An 18,036-nucleotide genomic window follows, 5' to 3' on the forward strand; every position below is an offset into this window, starting at 1 on the left:
AAGAAAAAAGTATAAATTAGAAAATTATATATTTTTAAAAGTTATTAGACATAGATACAACACAGTAGATAAATTTCATACTTTTGAAATATGAAATTAAAAGTTAAACAATATAATTTTTTCCTCATCTTTCATACGTGAGACAAACAAAAAGTGAATCTTACAACTTCATCCCCGCGCATATTTATCCTACCGAAAGTGAAGGTTGTACTTTTCACCTTTTACATGGACACGTACTAGTCTTTTTCAATTTTATATGATTTATAATCCAAGGTTGACGGGCACGTTAGCTTCTTGAATCCATTCAACGGGAGCCAACCAGTTAGCCACAGAGAACTGGTTAACCTCAGACGCAGACTTGGCGATCTTAACCCAGTCAACTCTTTTGTTAGTGTTAGCTCCTGGTCCACGGTTGTTGAACTCAACGTACTTACATGTCTTGTGGAAACTCTCCCCATCCCAGATTTTCCATCCTTCGGGTTTAATCACATCACCGATCTCGCTGTTGATGACCGCGGTGGTGGAGTACTTCTTCCACGGCCTTCCCAAGTACGACGCAACGGTTAACCTCTCTGCCTGTAGTTTCTTGTCTGCAACGATGCGGCAGTTCTGGAGGACGATACCGATTTTCATGGATAGTCCCTTTTCGTTTCCGTCGGCTGTGACGGTGTTGAATTGATTCTTGTTTCCTTTACGGACAACAATCATTGAGTTTTGGATAACGGTTGCGCCCTTTCCGAAGATGAAATCGATTGTTCCTGAGACGACGATGTTTCTGTAGAACTGACGACCGTTGTTAGCGTATAGAGTGTCTTGGTAACCATCGAATCTACAGTTGAAGAGGACTGCACGGTCTCCATTCACTCTGATTGCCACGGCTTGGTGTCCCATTGGACCAGCTGTGTTCTTGAATCCAATAAATTTAGCCATGAACCCTTCAGATTCCACCTCTACACAAATACAACATTACATGTAATAATTAAATGAGTTATTGATATTATTGAGATTTGTAATAATAACTATTAAGTTAGGGTTAGGGTGAGACTTACGGACTGTGCCACTAAGGGAAGTGGTGGTTCCAGGGGTGAGTTTAACGCTTCTGTTGAAAGAGATAATGGTCTTTCTTGCACCATCTCCGAACATGAAGATGTTGTTCTTTTTCTTAGGGATCACAACTTGCTCTTTGTAGATACCAGCCTTGATGTGGATAATGCATCTACCTGGGTTTTTCTGGGGACAAGCATCAACGGCTTGTTGGACCGTCTTAAACTGTCCGCTTCCATCCTTAGCCACCACATAGGTTGCTTTGATTCTAGCACCACCTTCACCACCCTTTTCGCCACGTCCAGCGTTAGCCATGAGCTTCCTGTCTGTACCCGAAACCCATCTTGGGATTCCGAGGTCGTCAAGGTCTTCAAGAAGACGACGAGAAGGACCGTCTGGATCGGCCACGGGAGTATCAACGGCAGGAGTGGCTTTTTTGTCGACTGGAGCTGCTCCTTTCTCGGAGGAAGAGAAGAAATCACCTGTCATGTTCTTGAAATCATCCATTTTGATGTTAAGCTTGGCCATCGCGCTGACGACTGTGTGGAAGATGTCAATAGCGTTGCCTGTGAGAATCTTGGAGTTTGCAATGCCTTCTCCAATAGTCTTTCTCAAATCATCTTCTTCGATATCATCAAGACAATCGGTTTGGTAGTTGTAAACACCGGTTAACCATTGTTTAAGCTGGTCGATTTTGCTACCGATCTGGTTAAGATCTTCACCCATTTCCTCAATAATGGTACCGAGATCCTCAAGCGCGTACATGAAAACTCTCTTGCAGTAATCAAGAACGGCTTTGTTGTTTGGTGAGATGCTTGAACCCAATTTCCCTTCGGTTTTACCCGTGAAGTTTGATGATTTGGTTATTGCATCTTGTGTAGCGAGGATGAAGGCCTTGATCAGCTTGTTTGGGTCATCGCTCTTGACTGGCTCGAGTGTTTTGACACACGAGGCTTTGTCAGAAGTAGCCTGGCAAATTCCTTGAACGGCTTTCATCTGTGGAGACAGAGGAGTGTCGTTGTTTCTGTTAACGATGGCAACGACTCCTATGGCTACTCCGACCAATAAAAGGACGGAGGCCACAGAAACAACAACTTTTCCTATCATTTTTTTATATTTTATTATATTGTTTTGTGTATTTTTGAATTTTTTTTGCTCCCTCCGGTTTTATTTAGAGGTTAATCGGAGAGGGAGGGGCTTTATTAGAGAAAAGCCAAGTTGTTTAATGACTCGGGCCAGTGAATATTGTGATGGATTATGGAGGATTTATAGTAGCTTTTAGTATCTAAAAAAAAGCTACGTGCATGGAATTTGCATGGAGAGAGAGATTTACGGTCGACGAATGGCTGAGAATATCTGGTAAAAAAAGGTCTAATTAACTAATGACACTATGAAATTGCTTTATTGTGAGGTTTAAAATTGGTCAACGCAAGATAAATATGGAGTACGATCCTGGTTGGAGGGTGTGGTAGGCCTGGTGGCGTGATTGACTACAAATAGAAATGACATATATAGATATAAGTAACAAGTGAGTTAGTTAACAATATAATTAAGTGATTTAGGCAAATGTAAAATGTTGTGATGAGTTCAAAATCTGGAAATCAACCAGACTCAACTAGGATAATTCCAACAAAATTGTGTTTATTTTTTTTTTAATATGAAATTTCTTGGGGAAAAAATAGATTAACTCGAATCAAACCAATACAATGAGATTTTGAAAAAAAAAATATGCTGCCATAAAAATGTCTATATAAAATTAGCTATGTAAAACCCGAAATAATCTTCAAATTAGTCTAAGAAAACTTATGATTACATCACCAAATTACATGAGAAGATAAATTTATAAACATTGATTGACATATATGGTAAAAAATCATATGAGATCTGATTCTCAAAACCAACATGTTGCTATATTGATAAAGGTTTTGCAATCAGAGTTCTTTTTGGTAGAATGTTTTCCTTTTGTCAACTGGTAGAATGTCTATATCTCAAGTTTTTATCATCATTATGATTGTTTCTAAAAGCTTATGATGGTGTACTATATATTAGTCGTAGTTTTTTAGCTTGAGTTTATTGGTAAAGTCATTATAGTGATAGTTACACATTTAAGCAACTAATGTTATGTATATAAACAAAACTGCTTTACGGTTTGGCTAATCAATTACTGAAGTGTATTTTTTGGGCATTTCTCTCACTCGAGCTTAATGTAATATTACACTATCTGATCAACAAATGATGAAAAATTAAAGTATTTCGCTACTAGTTTTCTTTATACTTCTGTAAAAGATTGAAAACTTTGGTATAATAATTTAACATTTTATCAAAAAAATGATGAAAAATTAAATTGTTTTTAGTTTGTGTGTAAAATACATACAACTACACAATTGCATAGGAAAAACATTGATAGAAAATGTATCACTGATTAGAAGAATAAGAGAGAGGGTATCACCAACACAACACCAAAACATGATTGTAGCATCAAAAATAAACTTAGCAATAGAATGGTACGTATTCAGCTTATGCTAAGTAGTATTTTTAGTAGAATTTCGATTTTGACCTATAGTGATTAATTAGTGACTCGTACCTTGTCTTCTACGTTTATGTAGCCATTAAAAATTTAGGTCAAAATGTAAAATTAACGAAAAGGAAAATGAAGGAAAAAGAAAATTTAAAATGTAGACATATAAAAGATAGTATACCAAATACATTATTAATATTAGATTATCACATTTTCCATATCCTTTCCAACCACGAGGTCCATACATGATTATCACCCATAACATATTAATCACAAACATACATCAAAAGGAACCTTTCTTTACAAGATTCCTAACATGACTTACAAAAACCCAAACGATGCAGATTATTTATCACCATCGACGACGCCATACATTTTTATTTGCTTTTTCTTCAATAAATAGATCAGACGTAGTAAAAGGACAAAGGTGGTGGGAGCAACGAATCAGTATCTTTCTGGTTTAGTTTGGTCTTAATGTTAAGAGTGTTAAACACTTTTCCCATTCCAGCGAACACATCCACAGACTCGCCACTCATTCTTTTCCCAAGCCCAATCCCTCCTTGAACCTCTTTCAACAATGTTTTGTCGTAAATGTCATCGAGACAACTCGACTGGTAGTTGAAGATCGATGTCATCTTCTTCTTACATGTGAAGTAATTATCAGCCATGCTCGTTATGTCTTTTCCCGCGGCTTTCCAGAAATCTGAAAAGTCTTCCAAGGCGTTGTTTAGCTGTTTCTCGCAACTGGTGATGCAAGTTGTGGCAAATTTGTCTCCCTTGTACTTGGGTTTGATTCCGGAGAGGAACTTCAAGCCCTTTTTAACGGAGGTTTCTGCTCCCGTCGCTAAGTGACGGACCAAAACGTCGGGATCATTGCTTGGGACGGTTTTCAAGGTTATGCTACAGAGACGTTTGTCTTGGACAACGCTGCAGATTCCTGCCACTGTTTTTTCGTGTTCCGGTGTGACGGCGTCACGTTTGGCTGGGATAATGAATGCGGTTGCGGTTAGGGCGATGCATAGAATTAGAAAGGCGAGTTTTATTGGAGTGTTCATTTTTTTGGGTTTTTTTTTGTTATGGGACGTGTGAATTGGAAAGGATTGGATAGAAAAAGAGAAGGAAGAAGAAAGGGTGCGTATATATATAGAGATTTTTATTTGACTTTTCTAAATTTGAATGTTTATTTTTGTTATTGGTTTTGACTATTTTCAGAGATTAATGGATGATCACGAGTGAATTGAGGCGTTTTTAATCTGTGGACATGCCATGCTCCTGTCCTCCAAGAAACCCTATTTCTTTCTCTTTGTTTTTATCAGCCAACAGAGACACTCAATATTATTTTATCTTTTGTTACGCAATTAGGTAAGAATGAGAAGTATTCAACAAACAAAAAAATTGGTGAGAATATCAACAAACTTATCTTAAAAACATATTTAATAGATTAATAACCATAGTAACAGAAATGATATTTTACTATATACACATAAGAATTCGTAGGTTCATAACAGAAAATTAACCAAAAGATTGTCAATGATTTATTGCTTTTTGAAGTAATACATCAACGGAGAGTTTTATGCACATTAAGATTGTCGATGACATAATTGTATTTTTTTTCTTTTTGTAAATTTACAATGGAAATGATCTTGTACTAATTATTTGAAGCTTTAGAGAAATCATCATTTAACAAATTATTACATTTATGACTTACTCAAATGGTTGCTTCGATGCACATTCCAATACTTCCATGACTTGTTCTTCTCTGGCACATGAACTGCGATGCAGATCAGAACTTCAGAAGCTCTAACACTGGAATCCGAATCTCACATCCTAAAGAAGATAGCTCGATGAGCCGCTTTGCAGCTCCAGCTTCTACTATTGCTCTTGAATGATCTATGTGTAAGTAATTACACGGGATAGCAAATTTAGTGAGTGCTACAATTGCTTCTCTTAATACCTCTCGATCTCTTAGGCCAAGAAGCTTCACCAATTGTTCAATCATTGATGTATCGGACGCTCTAAATGATCGTGCCAGGTTCCCTATTAATGTGATGTATGGTATTAGTAAAACCATGTCTCCATTTTCTTCAATGAGCTTATGGAATTGATTAACAATGGCCTTGAAAACTGGAGACTTGCACTTGAAAGCTGAGTGTCTTCTCAAGCTAGAGTCCATCTCTGCCACAGAAGTAATCTCTATTAAAACCATCAAGGAGATGAGCCTAACTTCTCTGTCTTGTATCTCAAGCAAATCTGCGAAACGCAAGAATCTTTTTGAATCGGTGATGCTTTTGCTGATAGATGAATTTCCTTTGGCTAGCTCCCTCAAAGCTTTTGCTGCCATTGCCTTCATGTGCCAAGAGTCCTCTTCGAGCTTTGAAGTCAAAAGGCTTAGAAGGAGCTGAATCACGTCATGTTGTGCGAACAAGTCCTGGCTCTCGGAGAAGCTCGAGACCAACACGGACGTGGCACAAGCCACCTCTGCTTGAACCCTCATCGACCCTTGTTTGAGGATCTTAACAAATACAGAACACAAACCATTACGGATCATGATCTCTGCGCATCTAGGGTTGTCACTGGCCATTGATCTCAGCGACCTAGCTGCTTCACAGGCGTCATCATCAAGTGTCCCCGTGTAAAGAATTGCCATAAGTTCATATATCAAGAAAATAGTTGGATCCCTTATGGCGAAGGGTAGGAGACCAGTTAGCTGCTCGTGTTTGCCATCATGTGATGGAGTGGAGACGTTGAGGAGCCACGAGACGTTGATGATGGATCTTTCCAGCCGGACAAGCATCTTTTTGGTAAGTGGAGACGCGGATTATTGTCAAGACGCGATTCCTTAGCTTTGGGATGCACTTGTCTAACACAGCGAGAGACTTTTGAAGCACAGCTTCGGCGATTGAGATGACGTGGCGGGTCGGAAACTCGCATAGATTGGAGCTGGCGGTTAAGGCTTTCTCCAGCAGTTCTAAGAGTTTTGTACCTTGATCTTGACCACGTCCCACTCCTTCTTGAATAATCTGGCTTCGTTTGACGCTTGAATAACTTGAACCGCAAGATCAACCGCGGAGATAAGGATAGGCTTCACCGTATCCGCCATAGAAATGAGATTGAGTCCTACGCGTAGGAACAAAGTCGTAGTAAAGTTTACTAGCGTTTTAGTTATATATGAAGACAAGAAAAAGTTGTCTTTTATCATTTTCTTCTTCTCTGATTCAAACAAAATATCTCTGTCTATTTCGTTCGATTTAGATTGTTAATTTTCTTTTATGTTAGATGTGGAAAAGTATGTATAATAGGAAGACATCAAGAAACATCCAAGTCCGTTCTTACTCTTTCTTTACACCATTCCAATTAGTATTTACTAAGATCATTTAGTGACCTGAGTATCATCTTATCACGTGTTATTGTGGAAACCCGTTATAACCACAATCCATAGCAAGAAGAGGACACATATAGGTATCGCTAGTATATACCACGAAGATATCTCATGCATGGTAAAGACGTAAAGTAAGAAATTGATATTGAAATATTGCTGTACTGATAATGAACGATGGACGCATGGGCTTATGATATTTGGTCTCATGGGCTTAGTTTACAATAAATGGCGGCAATCTCGGCCATCAAGCCTAACAAGATGATAAAGGCTCATTACGTAGGTAAGTTGGTTTCCTTACTCGTAGAGCCACGGCCCTCGATGAATTGTTGATGGGTTGAAAACTTCAAAGAAGCATAATTGCACTAGAAGAGGAAAGTTAAAAGTTTTTGTGTTATTCTCTAACGAGTAATTCTTGGGTTCACCCCCTAAGGTGAACCTCTAGGTTCACCAACCAATAGTGTTTGATTATTTGATATTTGATATCTTTTAAAAAAGGAAACAACATTGAATTTCCAAATAAGATTATCTTTTTAAAATAAAACAATAAAAATACATAAAAATAGTTACAAAAAATAAATAAATAAATATTTTTAAGTCTTTAGCAAAATACTAAACCCTATACCCTAAATCTTAAACCCTAAACCCTAAACCTTAAACTTTGGATAAACTCTAAACGTTTAAAAATCTTAAACCCTAAATCATACATTAAAAACTAAATTTTAATAACACTAAACCCTAAATCCTAATCACTAAACCCTAAACCCTTGGGTAAACTCTGAACCCTTGGATAAATCATAAACTCTAGAGTTTAATTTTAAATATTTTTGATTTACAGTTTATGATTTATCCAAGGGTTCAGGGTTTATCCAAGGGTTTAGGGTTTAGTGATTAGGATTTAGGGTTTAGTGTTATTAAAATTTAGTTTTTAATGTATGATTTAGGGTTTAAGATTTTCAAACGTTTAGAGTATATCCAAAATTTAAGGTTTAGGGTTTAAGATTTAGGGTATAGGGTTTAGTATTTTGCTGAAGACTTAAAAATATTTATTTATTTATTTTTTGTAACTATTTTTATGTATTTTTATTGTTTTATTTTAAAAAGATAATCTTATTTGGAAATTCAATGTTGTTTCCTTTTTTAAAAGATATCAAATATCAAATACTCAAACACTATTGGTTGGTGAAGCTAGAGGTTCACCCCAATTACTCCTCTCTAACCCTTGTCATGAAACTACATGTGTCAATAATTACAAGAGTTGACTGGTTGAATCTGTAATCGCGTGTTTTAACATCAGAGTTTTGACTGCAGAAAGTTAGGTCGTATAATTAATGGACGTGATTTTGTTAAAAGTTAAAGCTATATAATCAACCTAATTTTTTTTTTAAAAAAAATCAATCCCTACATCCCCTAAAGGTCTATCTACAAATTAATCCCTAAGAAATTAGGATTTTACGTTTTATATAATTTCCTTGGGTGATAAAAGCTTAATATATATAGTCAATATATATGGGAATGACCAGATATAATATATACTGAGCTAGTACTAAATTGTAAAGATCTCAACTAACATGCATGTTTTAATTTATACGTAATAGTTTGTAGATTATAGATCAGTGGATACATAATAAGCAGGGTCGTCTTTTAGCACGTGCAAGTGGAGCGGTCGAATATGGTCCAAAATTTTAGAGGGTCCATAATTTTTTTTATTTTAGTAATAGTTATAAATTTAAAATCACATATATTTATTAAAAATCAGATTGCTATATTTAAATTTAATTTTCGTATTTATTAACCAATAAATTTTGTTTACATAACTAACAAAAATGCAATAAGTCATGAAAAAATGAACATTTATATCAATTTATATATTTTGGAAAGTAAAAAATAGCTGTTGGTGTTTGATTTGATATTCAATGTAAATTTAGAAAGTTAATATTCTAATTTGATTATATTTAGGAAAGTATTATTTAATTAGTGATTATAAATAAGGAAAGAAATATATAATTTTCAGCAATTTTACAAAAAAATAGTAAACACAAAGAAGAATGACTAATCTAAGCTTCTATAGAGAAGAAAAATGAAGAGTCTCCAACTTCTTGTTTAATCAAATCAAGAATCTACGGCTTTTGGTCTAACCATTATCCATGTTCTATTGCTTTATTAATTTTCTTATAGATTATAGCTCATGATTGTGGATATAGAAAAAATCAAAAGAAAAAAAAAACTGAAAAATTTATAGTTTCAGAGGTATTTTTCATAAGGTTTTAATTATAAAACCAAAAGATGTTTCTTCCACTCAAATTAGATTGGTGTATTTATTATATATTATAACAATATTTTGCAAGAAAAACATAAATTATTTCAGATTAGTAAAATGACCATTTCTTTTTTTGAATAGGGTCTCTTTAGAGTTTAAGACGGCCCTGATAATAAGAATGGCTTTTGATCAAGCTACGTTGGGATTGACACATGGAAAAGGTTCAACGCGTACGTCTAATCTCTCCTTCCATCAAAAGAGAGGCAGAAGAATGTGGGATTTGCTTTTAAGGTGAGGAAGAGAGGAATGAATGCGAAAGAGTTCTGTTTTAGTCTACGACAATAAAGAGTACCCAAAAAGACAAAGATCCATTGCATGATGTAGATGGTGACCTATGCGGCTATGCCTAAGGCAACTTATTATTTTTCATTATTGCAGACAGCAAGAATATCAATGTAAAGCAAAACAAATTTCACTGTCGATTGAGTCAATTGTTTATGCTAAAGACAAAATTTAGCAAAAAGAAAAGAAAAATTTAAGCCAGAGTTCCCTTTAATAGCTAATCTTTTGTTAGCCACCCACGTTTATTTCTAAAATTTTGTTTTGCTAATCCGGTATTTTAGAAGAAATATCAAATTGATACTAAAAACATGCATGCTTTAGGTGAACGTGATACCAGCATACCAGATATGAGATATCATCATATATTCATATGAGTTCTTTCTCATTTCAATCATATGATTGCTTGTAGCAAAAAAAAAAAAATCATATGACTGTACCAGTAAACTAAACCCTAATTTTAATATATAAAAATGGATATATTTTCCCAACAGGGTCGGTCTCAATTTGCTCATGACCATTACTCAAGTGCTACTAATATACTTTTTAGAGGATAATCAGAGACCATTCTTTTTCATCTTCATAATGCCGAAATTCAAAATCAAAGGGCTTAAAAACTATTGCAGTGCATCCTTTTTATAATTCATGAAAAGTAGCAATGTGTTTTCCTAGAACGACATGGAACACTCGATCGTGGTTTTCTACTTTTGTCTTCGTCTGATTCGATTTTGGAATAGAAGTTGACCCTTCTATTGTTTTATATATGCACAGTAGCAATGTGTTTTCTTCGAACGACATGACTTAACATTAACCAGATACCTACTCTCTTCATGCTCAAAAGCATTTGCTTTTGCTTCTGTAAACTGTATATAGGTAATCCGTAATCATTCACACTTTCCTTTTCCATTTATTCCCATTCTTTTTCTTACTGGCTTTTTCATATATGATGTAACGTATTTAATTTACAGACCGTTGATTGCATGTGTACATAAATCTTTTTTTTTTTTTGGGCAAAGTGTACATAAATCATGCGCACGTAATCCTTAACTTTGTAGCAAGTGCTGGTGATCAGTGTGTCTTTTTCTACTGTTTTTTTTGCTGGAGTATTAATAGTTGATCTAATTAAGAAATTATATTTTGTACAAATCCCAATCATCTCTCAAATAAATAAAAACTACATAACTATATTATGATCGATTCTGTAGTTTGAAAATAGCTCATTTTGAACCAAGCGGTGGTATTCTTGTAGTAGTCTTTCGGGGCTCCGCGGGCATGCACATCTGTTTTGAGTTTGGTTCTTATTGTTGTGTTAGTATGGGTTTGTACTTCGGTTCAAGTGATTAATATGGTTCATCTCTTAACAATAGTCAAAAAGTATTCAAATTCGGTCATACACTTCCAGGTTAGTCCATTGTTTAACACTAAGCACGTTTCTCTCGTGGCCGACGGGTAGCCGAAAGAGTTTATAAAAAAAAGCTCATTTTACACGAAAACCCTTTTTATTTTTTTGTGAGCATATTAATAACTTGTTTTCACTTGGAAAGAGAGCTCTTCATATAATTGATAACATGAGTCACACTATAGGGACAAAATACAATATGGTACAGAGATGGACAAATTGAAGAGCTATATACATACACTATGGACATCCTCTTACAGGGGCCGAAATACAATATGGATAAATTGAATCAATTTTTGGAAAGGCCAACTCGACTCGATGGGGGTGACGACAACAACTCTACCTACGATTAGATAGATAATTAACATGTGAGACAAACCCTGGTCTTTCAGAGTATTTAACAACTTAAGAAAATCATATACAACCCTATTATCTGAGATGTAAAAGTAATGTACACCTGAGATGTGAAAAATGAAAGAGAAGAGAAGATAGTAACGATCGTTATATCTAAACACATTCCACATTCTACATTTTTATTAATGTATATTAAACTCTCTTTCATGGTAATGTATATTATATCTAAACACATTCCACATTCTACATTTGTATTAAAGTTAAGTCACACGATCTGAAGCCTATGATATTTAGTGTAGTTTTAAAATTTCTAAACACATTCTATATACTGAAACCCATGTACCATGAAAGAGAGTTTAATATACATTAATTCAAATGTAGAATGTGTTTAGAAATTTTAAAACAACACTAAAGATCATAGGCTTCAGTATTTAGAACACTTACCAAAAAACTCAATATTTTCGTAGGGGATTAACTCATAGATTTTGAGAAATTATCAAAAATATGAAAATATTGTTTTTGAGAAAAATTAAATATTTCGTACATAGATTTTGAGAAAAAAATTCAAAAAATCAAAAAATCTAAAAATATTTCGTACATAGATTTCGTACATATGATCTAAAAATCTAACGTTTTTATAGTTTAATATACATTAATACAAATGCATAATGTGTTTAGAAATTTTAAAACAACACTAAAGATCATATGCTTCAGTATATAAAGAATTTACCGAAAAATTCAACATATTCGTAGGGAACCCATAGATTTTGAGAAAAATTTTAAAAAATGAAAATTCTATTTTAATGCATAGTTGCATCCTTCACTAACATATGATGAAGATCAAAGAGGTTTGGAACCTTTGTTGTCTCCGTTTTTCTAGAGAATAGCGATTTTATAGTGGTTAGTCAACCAATTTAGGGAGTATTATGAAGTTTTACTAAATTAATTGACAAAAAATTTAAACGACGCCCATGTACCATGAAATAGAGTTTAATATACATTAATACAAATTCAGAATGTGTTTAGAAATTTTAAAACAACACTAAAGATCATGTGCTTCAGTATATAGAGCATTTACCATAAAAATCAATATTTTCGTAGGGGTTGTTAACCCATAGATTTTGAAAAAAATTCAAAAAGTTGAAAATTCTATTTTAATGCATTGTTGCATCCTTCACTAACATATGATGAAGGTCTAAGAGGTTTGGAACCTTTGTTGTCTCTTTTTTTCTAGAGAATAGTGATTTTATAGTGGTTAGTCAACCAATTTAGGGAGTATTATGAAGTTTTACTAAATTAATTGACAAAAAATTTAAACGATGCCCATGTACCATGAAATAGAGTTTAATATAAATTAATACAAATATAGAATGTGTTTAGAAATATTAAAACAATAGTAAAGATCATAGGCTTCAGTATATAGAGCATTTACCCATAGATTTTGAGAAAAATTCGAAAAAATGAAAATTCTATTTTAATGCATAGTTGCATCCCTCGCTAACATATGATGAAGGTCAAAGAGGTTTGGAACTTTTGTTGTCTCCGTTTTTCTAGAGAATAGCGATTTTATAGTGGTTAATCAACCAATTTAGGAAGTATTATGAAGTTTTACTAAATTAATTGACGAAAAATTTAAATGATGCCCATGTACCATGAAATAAAGTTTAATATACATTAATACAAATGCAGAATGTGTTTAGAAATTTTAAAACAACAATAAAGATCATATGCTTCAGTATATAGATCATTTACCGAAAAATTCAATATTTTCATAGGGGTTATTAACCCATAGATTTTGAGAAAAATTTTAAAAAATGAAAATTCTATTTTAAGGCATAGTTGCATCTTTCACTAACATATGATGAAGGTCAAAGAGGTTTGGAACCTTTGTTGTCTTCGTTTTTCAAGAGAATAGCGATTTTATAGTGGTTAGTCAACCAATTTAGGGAGTATTATGAAGTTTTACTAAATTAATTGACAAAAAATTTAAACGATTCCCATGTACCATGAAAGAGAGTTTAATATACTATGTTTAGAAATTTTAAAACAACACTAAAGATCATATGCTTCAGTATATAGAGCATTTATCGAAAAATTCAATATTTTCGTAGGGTCAACCCATAGATTTTGAGAAAAAAATTTAAAAATGAAAGTTGTAATTTAACGCATAGTTGCATCCTTCACTAACATATGATGAAGGTCAAAGAAGTTTGGAACATTTGTTGTCTCCGTTTTTCTAGAGAATAGCGATTTGATAGTGGTTAGTCAACCAATTTAGGGAGTATTATGAAGTTTTACTAAATTAATTGACGAAAAATTTAAACGATGCCCATGTACCATGAAAGAGAGTTAGTATACATTAATAAAAATCTAGAATGTGTTTAGAAATATTAAAAAACAGTAAAGATCATAGGCTTCAGATATAGAGTATTTACCGAAAAATTAAATATTTCGTAGGAGAACACATAGATTTTGAGAAAAATTCAAAAAAATAAAAATTCTATTTTAATGCATAATTGCATCCTTCACTAACATATGATGAAGGTCAAAGAAGTTTGGAACCTTTGTTGTCTCTATTTTTCTAGAGAATAGCGATTTTATAGTGGTTAGTCAACCAATTTAGGGAGTATTATGAAGTTTAACTAAATTAATTGACAAAAAATTTAAACGACGCCCATGTACCATGAAATAGAGTTTAATATACATTAATACAAATGCAGAATGTGTTTAGAAATTTTAAAACAACAATAAATATCATATGCTTCAGTATATAGAGCATTTACCGAAAAATTAAATATTTCGTAGAGGGGGTTAACCCATAGATTTTGAGAAAATTTTTAAAAAATGAAAATTCTATTTTAATGCATAGTTGCATCCTTCACTAACATATGATGAAGATCAAAGAGGTTTGGAACCGTTGTTGTCTCCGTTTTTATAGAGAAAAGTGATTTTATTGTGGTTAGTCAACCAATTTAGGGAGTATTATGAAGTATTTACCGAAAACTCACTATTTTCGTAGGGGGGTACAAATAGATTTGGAGAAAAATTCAATAAAATTGAAAATACTGTTTTAATACATATTTAAATCATTTAATAAAATATGATGAAGTTCAAAGAGGTTTGGAACCTTTGTTGTCTCCGTTTCTCTAGGGAATAACAATTTTATAGTGGTTAGTCTAATGATTTATGGAGTATTTGCAGTTTTGCTAAATTAATGGATAAAAAATTAGAACGATGTCCATGTACCATGAAAAGGAGTTTATCATATATTAATACAAATGTATAATGTGGTTATAAATTTTAAAACGGCCTCATATATAGAGCATTTACCGAAAACTCACTATTTTCGTAGGGGGGTACACATAGATTTTGAGAAATATTCAAAAAAATTTAAAAATACTGTTTTAATACATATTTGAATTATGTAATAAAATATGATGAAGTTCAAAGAGGTTTGGAACCTTTGTTGTCTCCGTTTCTCTAGGGAATAGCAATTTTATAGTGGTTAGTCTAATGATTTATGGAGTATTTGCAGTTTTGCTAAATTAATGGATAAAAAATTAGAACGATGTCCATGTACCATGAAAAGGAGTTTATCATATATTAATACAAATGTATAATGTGGTTATAAATTTTAAAACGGCTTCATATATAGAGCATTTACCGAAAACTCACTATATTCGTAGGGGGGTACACATAGATTTTGAGAAATATTCAAAAAAATTTAAAAATACTGTTTTAATACATATTTGAATCATGTAATAAAATATGATGAAGTTCAAAGAGGTTTGGAACCTTTGTTGTTTCCGTTTCTCTAGGGAATAGCAATTTTATAATGGTTAGTCTAATGATTTATGGAGTATTTGCAGTTTTGCTAAATTAATGGATAAAAAATTAGAACGATGTCCATGTACCATGAAAAGAAGTTTATCATACATTAATACAAAGGCATAATGTGGTTTTAAATTTTAAAACAAATTTAAGGATTATAGGCTTAATATATAGAGCATTTACCGAAAACTCACTATTTTCATAGGGGGGGGGGGGTACACATAGATTTTGAGAAAAATTCAAAAAATTTGAGAATACTGTTTTAATACATATATGAATCATGGAATAACATATGATGAAGTTCAAAGAGGTTTGGAACCTTTGTTGTCTCCGTTTCTCTAGGGAATAGCAATTTTATAGTGGTTAGTCTAATGATTTAGGGAGTATTTGCAGTTTTGCTAAATTAATGGATAAAAAATTAGAACGATGTCCATGTATCATGAAAAGAAGTTTATCATAAATTAATACAAATTTATAATGTGGTTATAAATTTTAAAACGAATTAAAAGATTATAGGCTTCATATATAGAGCATTTACCGGAAACTCACTATTTTCGTAGGGGGGTACACATAGATTTTGAGAAAAATTCAAAAAAACTGAAAAAACTGTTTTAATACATATTTAAATCATTTAATAAAATATGATGAAGTTCAAAGAGGTTTGGAACCTTTGTTGTCTCCGTTTCTCTAAGGAATAACAATTTTATAGTGGTTAGTCCAATGATTTAGGGAGTATTTACAGTTTTGCTAAATTAATTGATAAAAAATTAGAAAGATGTCCATGTACCATTGAAAGTAGTTTATCATATATTAATACAAATGTATAATGTGGTTATAAAATTTAAAACGAATTAAAAGATTATAGGCTTCATATATAGAGCATTTACCGAAAACTCACTATTTTCGTAGGGGGGTACACATAGATTTTGAGAAAAAATTTTTAAAAAAGAAAATATTGTTTTAATACATATTTGAATCATGTAATACAATATGATGAAGTTCAAAGAGGTTTGGAACCTTTGTTGTCTCCGTTTCTCTAGGGAATAACAATTTTATAGTGGTTAGTCTAATGATTTAGGGAGTATTTGCAGTTTTGCTAAATTAATGGATAAAACATTAGAACGATGTCGATGTACCATGAAAAGAAGTTTATCATATATTAATACAAATGTATAATGTGGTTATAAATTTTTAAAACGAATTAAAAGATTATAGGCTTCATATATAGAGCATTTACCGAAAACTCACTATTTTCGTAGGGGGGTACACATAGATTTTGAGAAAAATTTAAAAAAATTGAAAGTACTCTTTTAATACATATTTGAATCATGTAATAAAATATGATGAAGTTCAAAAAGGTTTGGAACCTTTGTTGTCTCCGTTTCTCTAGGGAATAGCAATTTTATAGTGGTTAGTCTAATGATTTAGGGAGTATTTGCAGTTTTGCTAAATTAATGGATAAAAATTAGAACGATGTCCATGTACCATGAAAAGAAGTTTATCATATATTAATACAAATGTATAATGTGGTTATAAATTTTAAAACGAATTAAAAGATTATAGGCTTCATATATAGAGCATTTACCGAAAACTCACTATTTTCGTAGGGGGGTACAAATAGATTTTGAGAAAATTTCAAAAAAATTGAAAATACTGTTTTAATACATATTTGAATCATGTAATAAAATATGATGAAGTTCAAAGAGGTTTGGAACCTTTGTTATCTCCGTTTCTCTAGGGAATAGCAATTTTATAGTGGTTAGTCTAATGATTTAGGGAGTATTTGCAGTTTTGCTAAATTAATGGATAAAAAATTAGAACGATGTCCATGTACCATGAAAATAAGTTTATCATATATTAATACAAATGTATAATGTGGTTATAAATTTTAAAACGAATTAAAAGATTATAGGCTTCATATATAGAGCATTTACCGAAAACTCACTATTTTCGTAGGGGGTACACATAGATTTTGAGAAAAATTCAAAAAAACTGAAAATACTGTTTTAATACATATTTGAATCATGTAATAAAATATGATGAAGTTCAAAGAGGTTTGGAACCTTTGTTGTCTCCGTTTCTCTAGGGAATAGCAATTTTATAGTGGTTAGTCTAATGATTTAGGGAGTATTTGCAGTTTTGCTAAATTAATGGATAAAAAATTAGAACGATGTCCATGTACCATGAAAGGAAGTTTATCATATATTAATACAAATGTATAATGTGGTTATAAATTTTAAAACGAATTAAAAGATTATAGGCTTCATATATAGAGCATTTACCGAAAACTCACTATTTTCGTAGGGGGGTACACATAGATTTTGAGAAAAATTCAAAAAAATTGAAAATACTGTTTTAATACATATTTGAATCATGTAATAAAATATGATGAAGTTCAAAGAGGTTTGAACCTTTGTTGTCTCCGTTTCTCTAGGGAATAGCAATTTTATAGTGGTTAGTCTAATGATTTAGGGAGTATTTGCAGTTTTGCTAAATTAATGGATAAAAAATTAGAACGATGTCCATGTACCATGAAAAGGAGTTTATCATATATTAATACAAATGTATAATGTGGTTATAAATTTTAAAACGGCCTCATATATAGAGCATTTACCGAAAACTCACTATTTTCGTAGGGGGGTACACATAGATTTTGAGAAATATTCAAAAAAATTTAAAAATACTGTTTTAATACATATTTGAATCATGTAATAAAGTATGATGAAGTTCAAAGAGGTTTGGAACCTTTGTTGTCTCCGTTTCTCTAGGGAATAGCAATTTTATAGTGGTTAGTCTAATGATTTATGGAGTATTTGCAGTTTTGCTAAATTAATGGATAAAAAATTAGAACGATGTCCTTGTACCATGAAAAGGAGTTTATCATATATTAATACAAATGTATAATGTGGTTATAA

The 18,036-nt window shown here is 32.3% G+C and overlaps 2 protein-coding genes across 2 annotated transcripts; both read right to left on the reverse strand.

Moving 5' to 3' along the window:
• Window positions 1-51: 51 nt before the first annotated feature.
• LOC103866319 (pectinesterase 5) lies at window positions 52-2,294 on the reverse strand. Its single transcript, XM_009144220.3, has 2 exons — window positions 1,050-2,294; window positions 52-950 (listed from the first exon to the last, which is right to left on the reverse strand). The coding sequence occupies exons 1-2, from the start codon at window positions 2,149-2,151 to the stop codon at window positions 262-264; spliced, it is 1,791 nt and encodes a 596-aa protein (XP_009142468.2). The 5' UTR covers window positions 2,152-2,294; the 3' UTR covers window positions 52-261.
• A 1,439-nt stretch (window positions 2,295-3,733) lies between these two features.
• On the reverse strand, window positions 3,734-4,682 carry LOC103866320 (pectinesterase 5). The gene has a single exon (XM_009144221.3). It carries the CDS (start codon window positions 4,615-4,617, stop codon window positions 3,967-3,969), a length of 651 nt encoding a protein of 216 aa, XP_009142469.1. The 5' UTR covers window positions 4,618-4,682; the 3' UTR covers window positions 3,734-3,966.
• Window positions 4,683-18,036: the final 13,354 nt, after the last annotated feature.

This window comes from Brassica rapa, chromosome A04, assembly GCF_000309985.2.
Source record: "Brassica rapa cultivar Chiifu-401-42 chromosome A04, CAAS_Brap_v3.01, whole genome shotgun sequence".
In the NCBI taxonomy this organism is placed as follows: domain Eukaryota; kingdom Viridiplantae; phylum Streptophyta; class Magnoliopsida; order Brassicales; family Brassicaceae; genus Brassica; species Brassica rapa.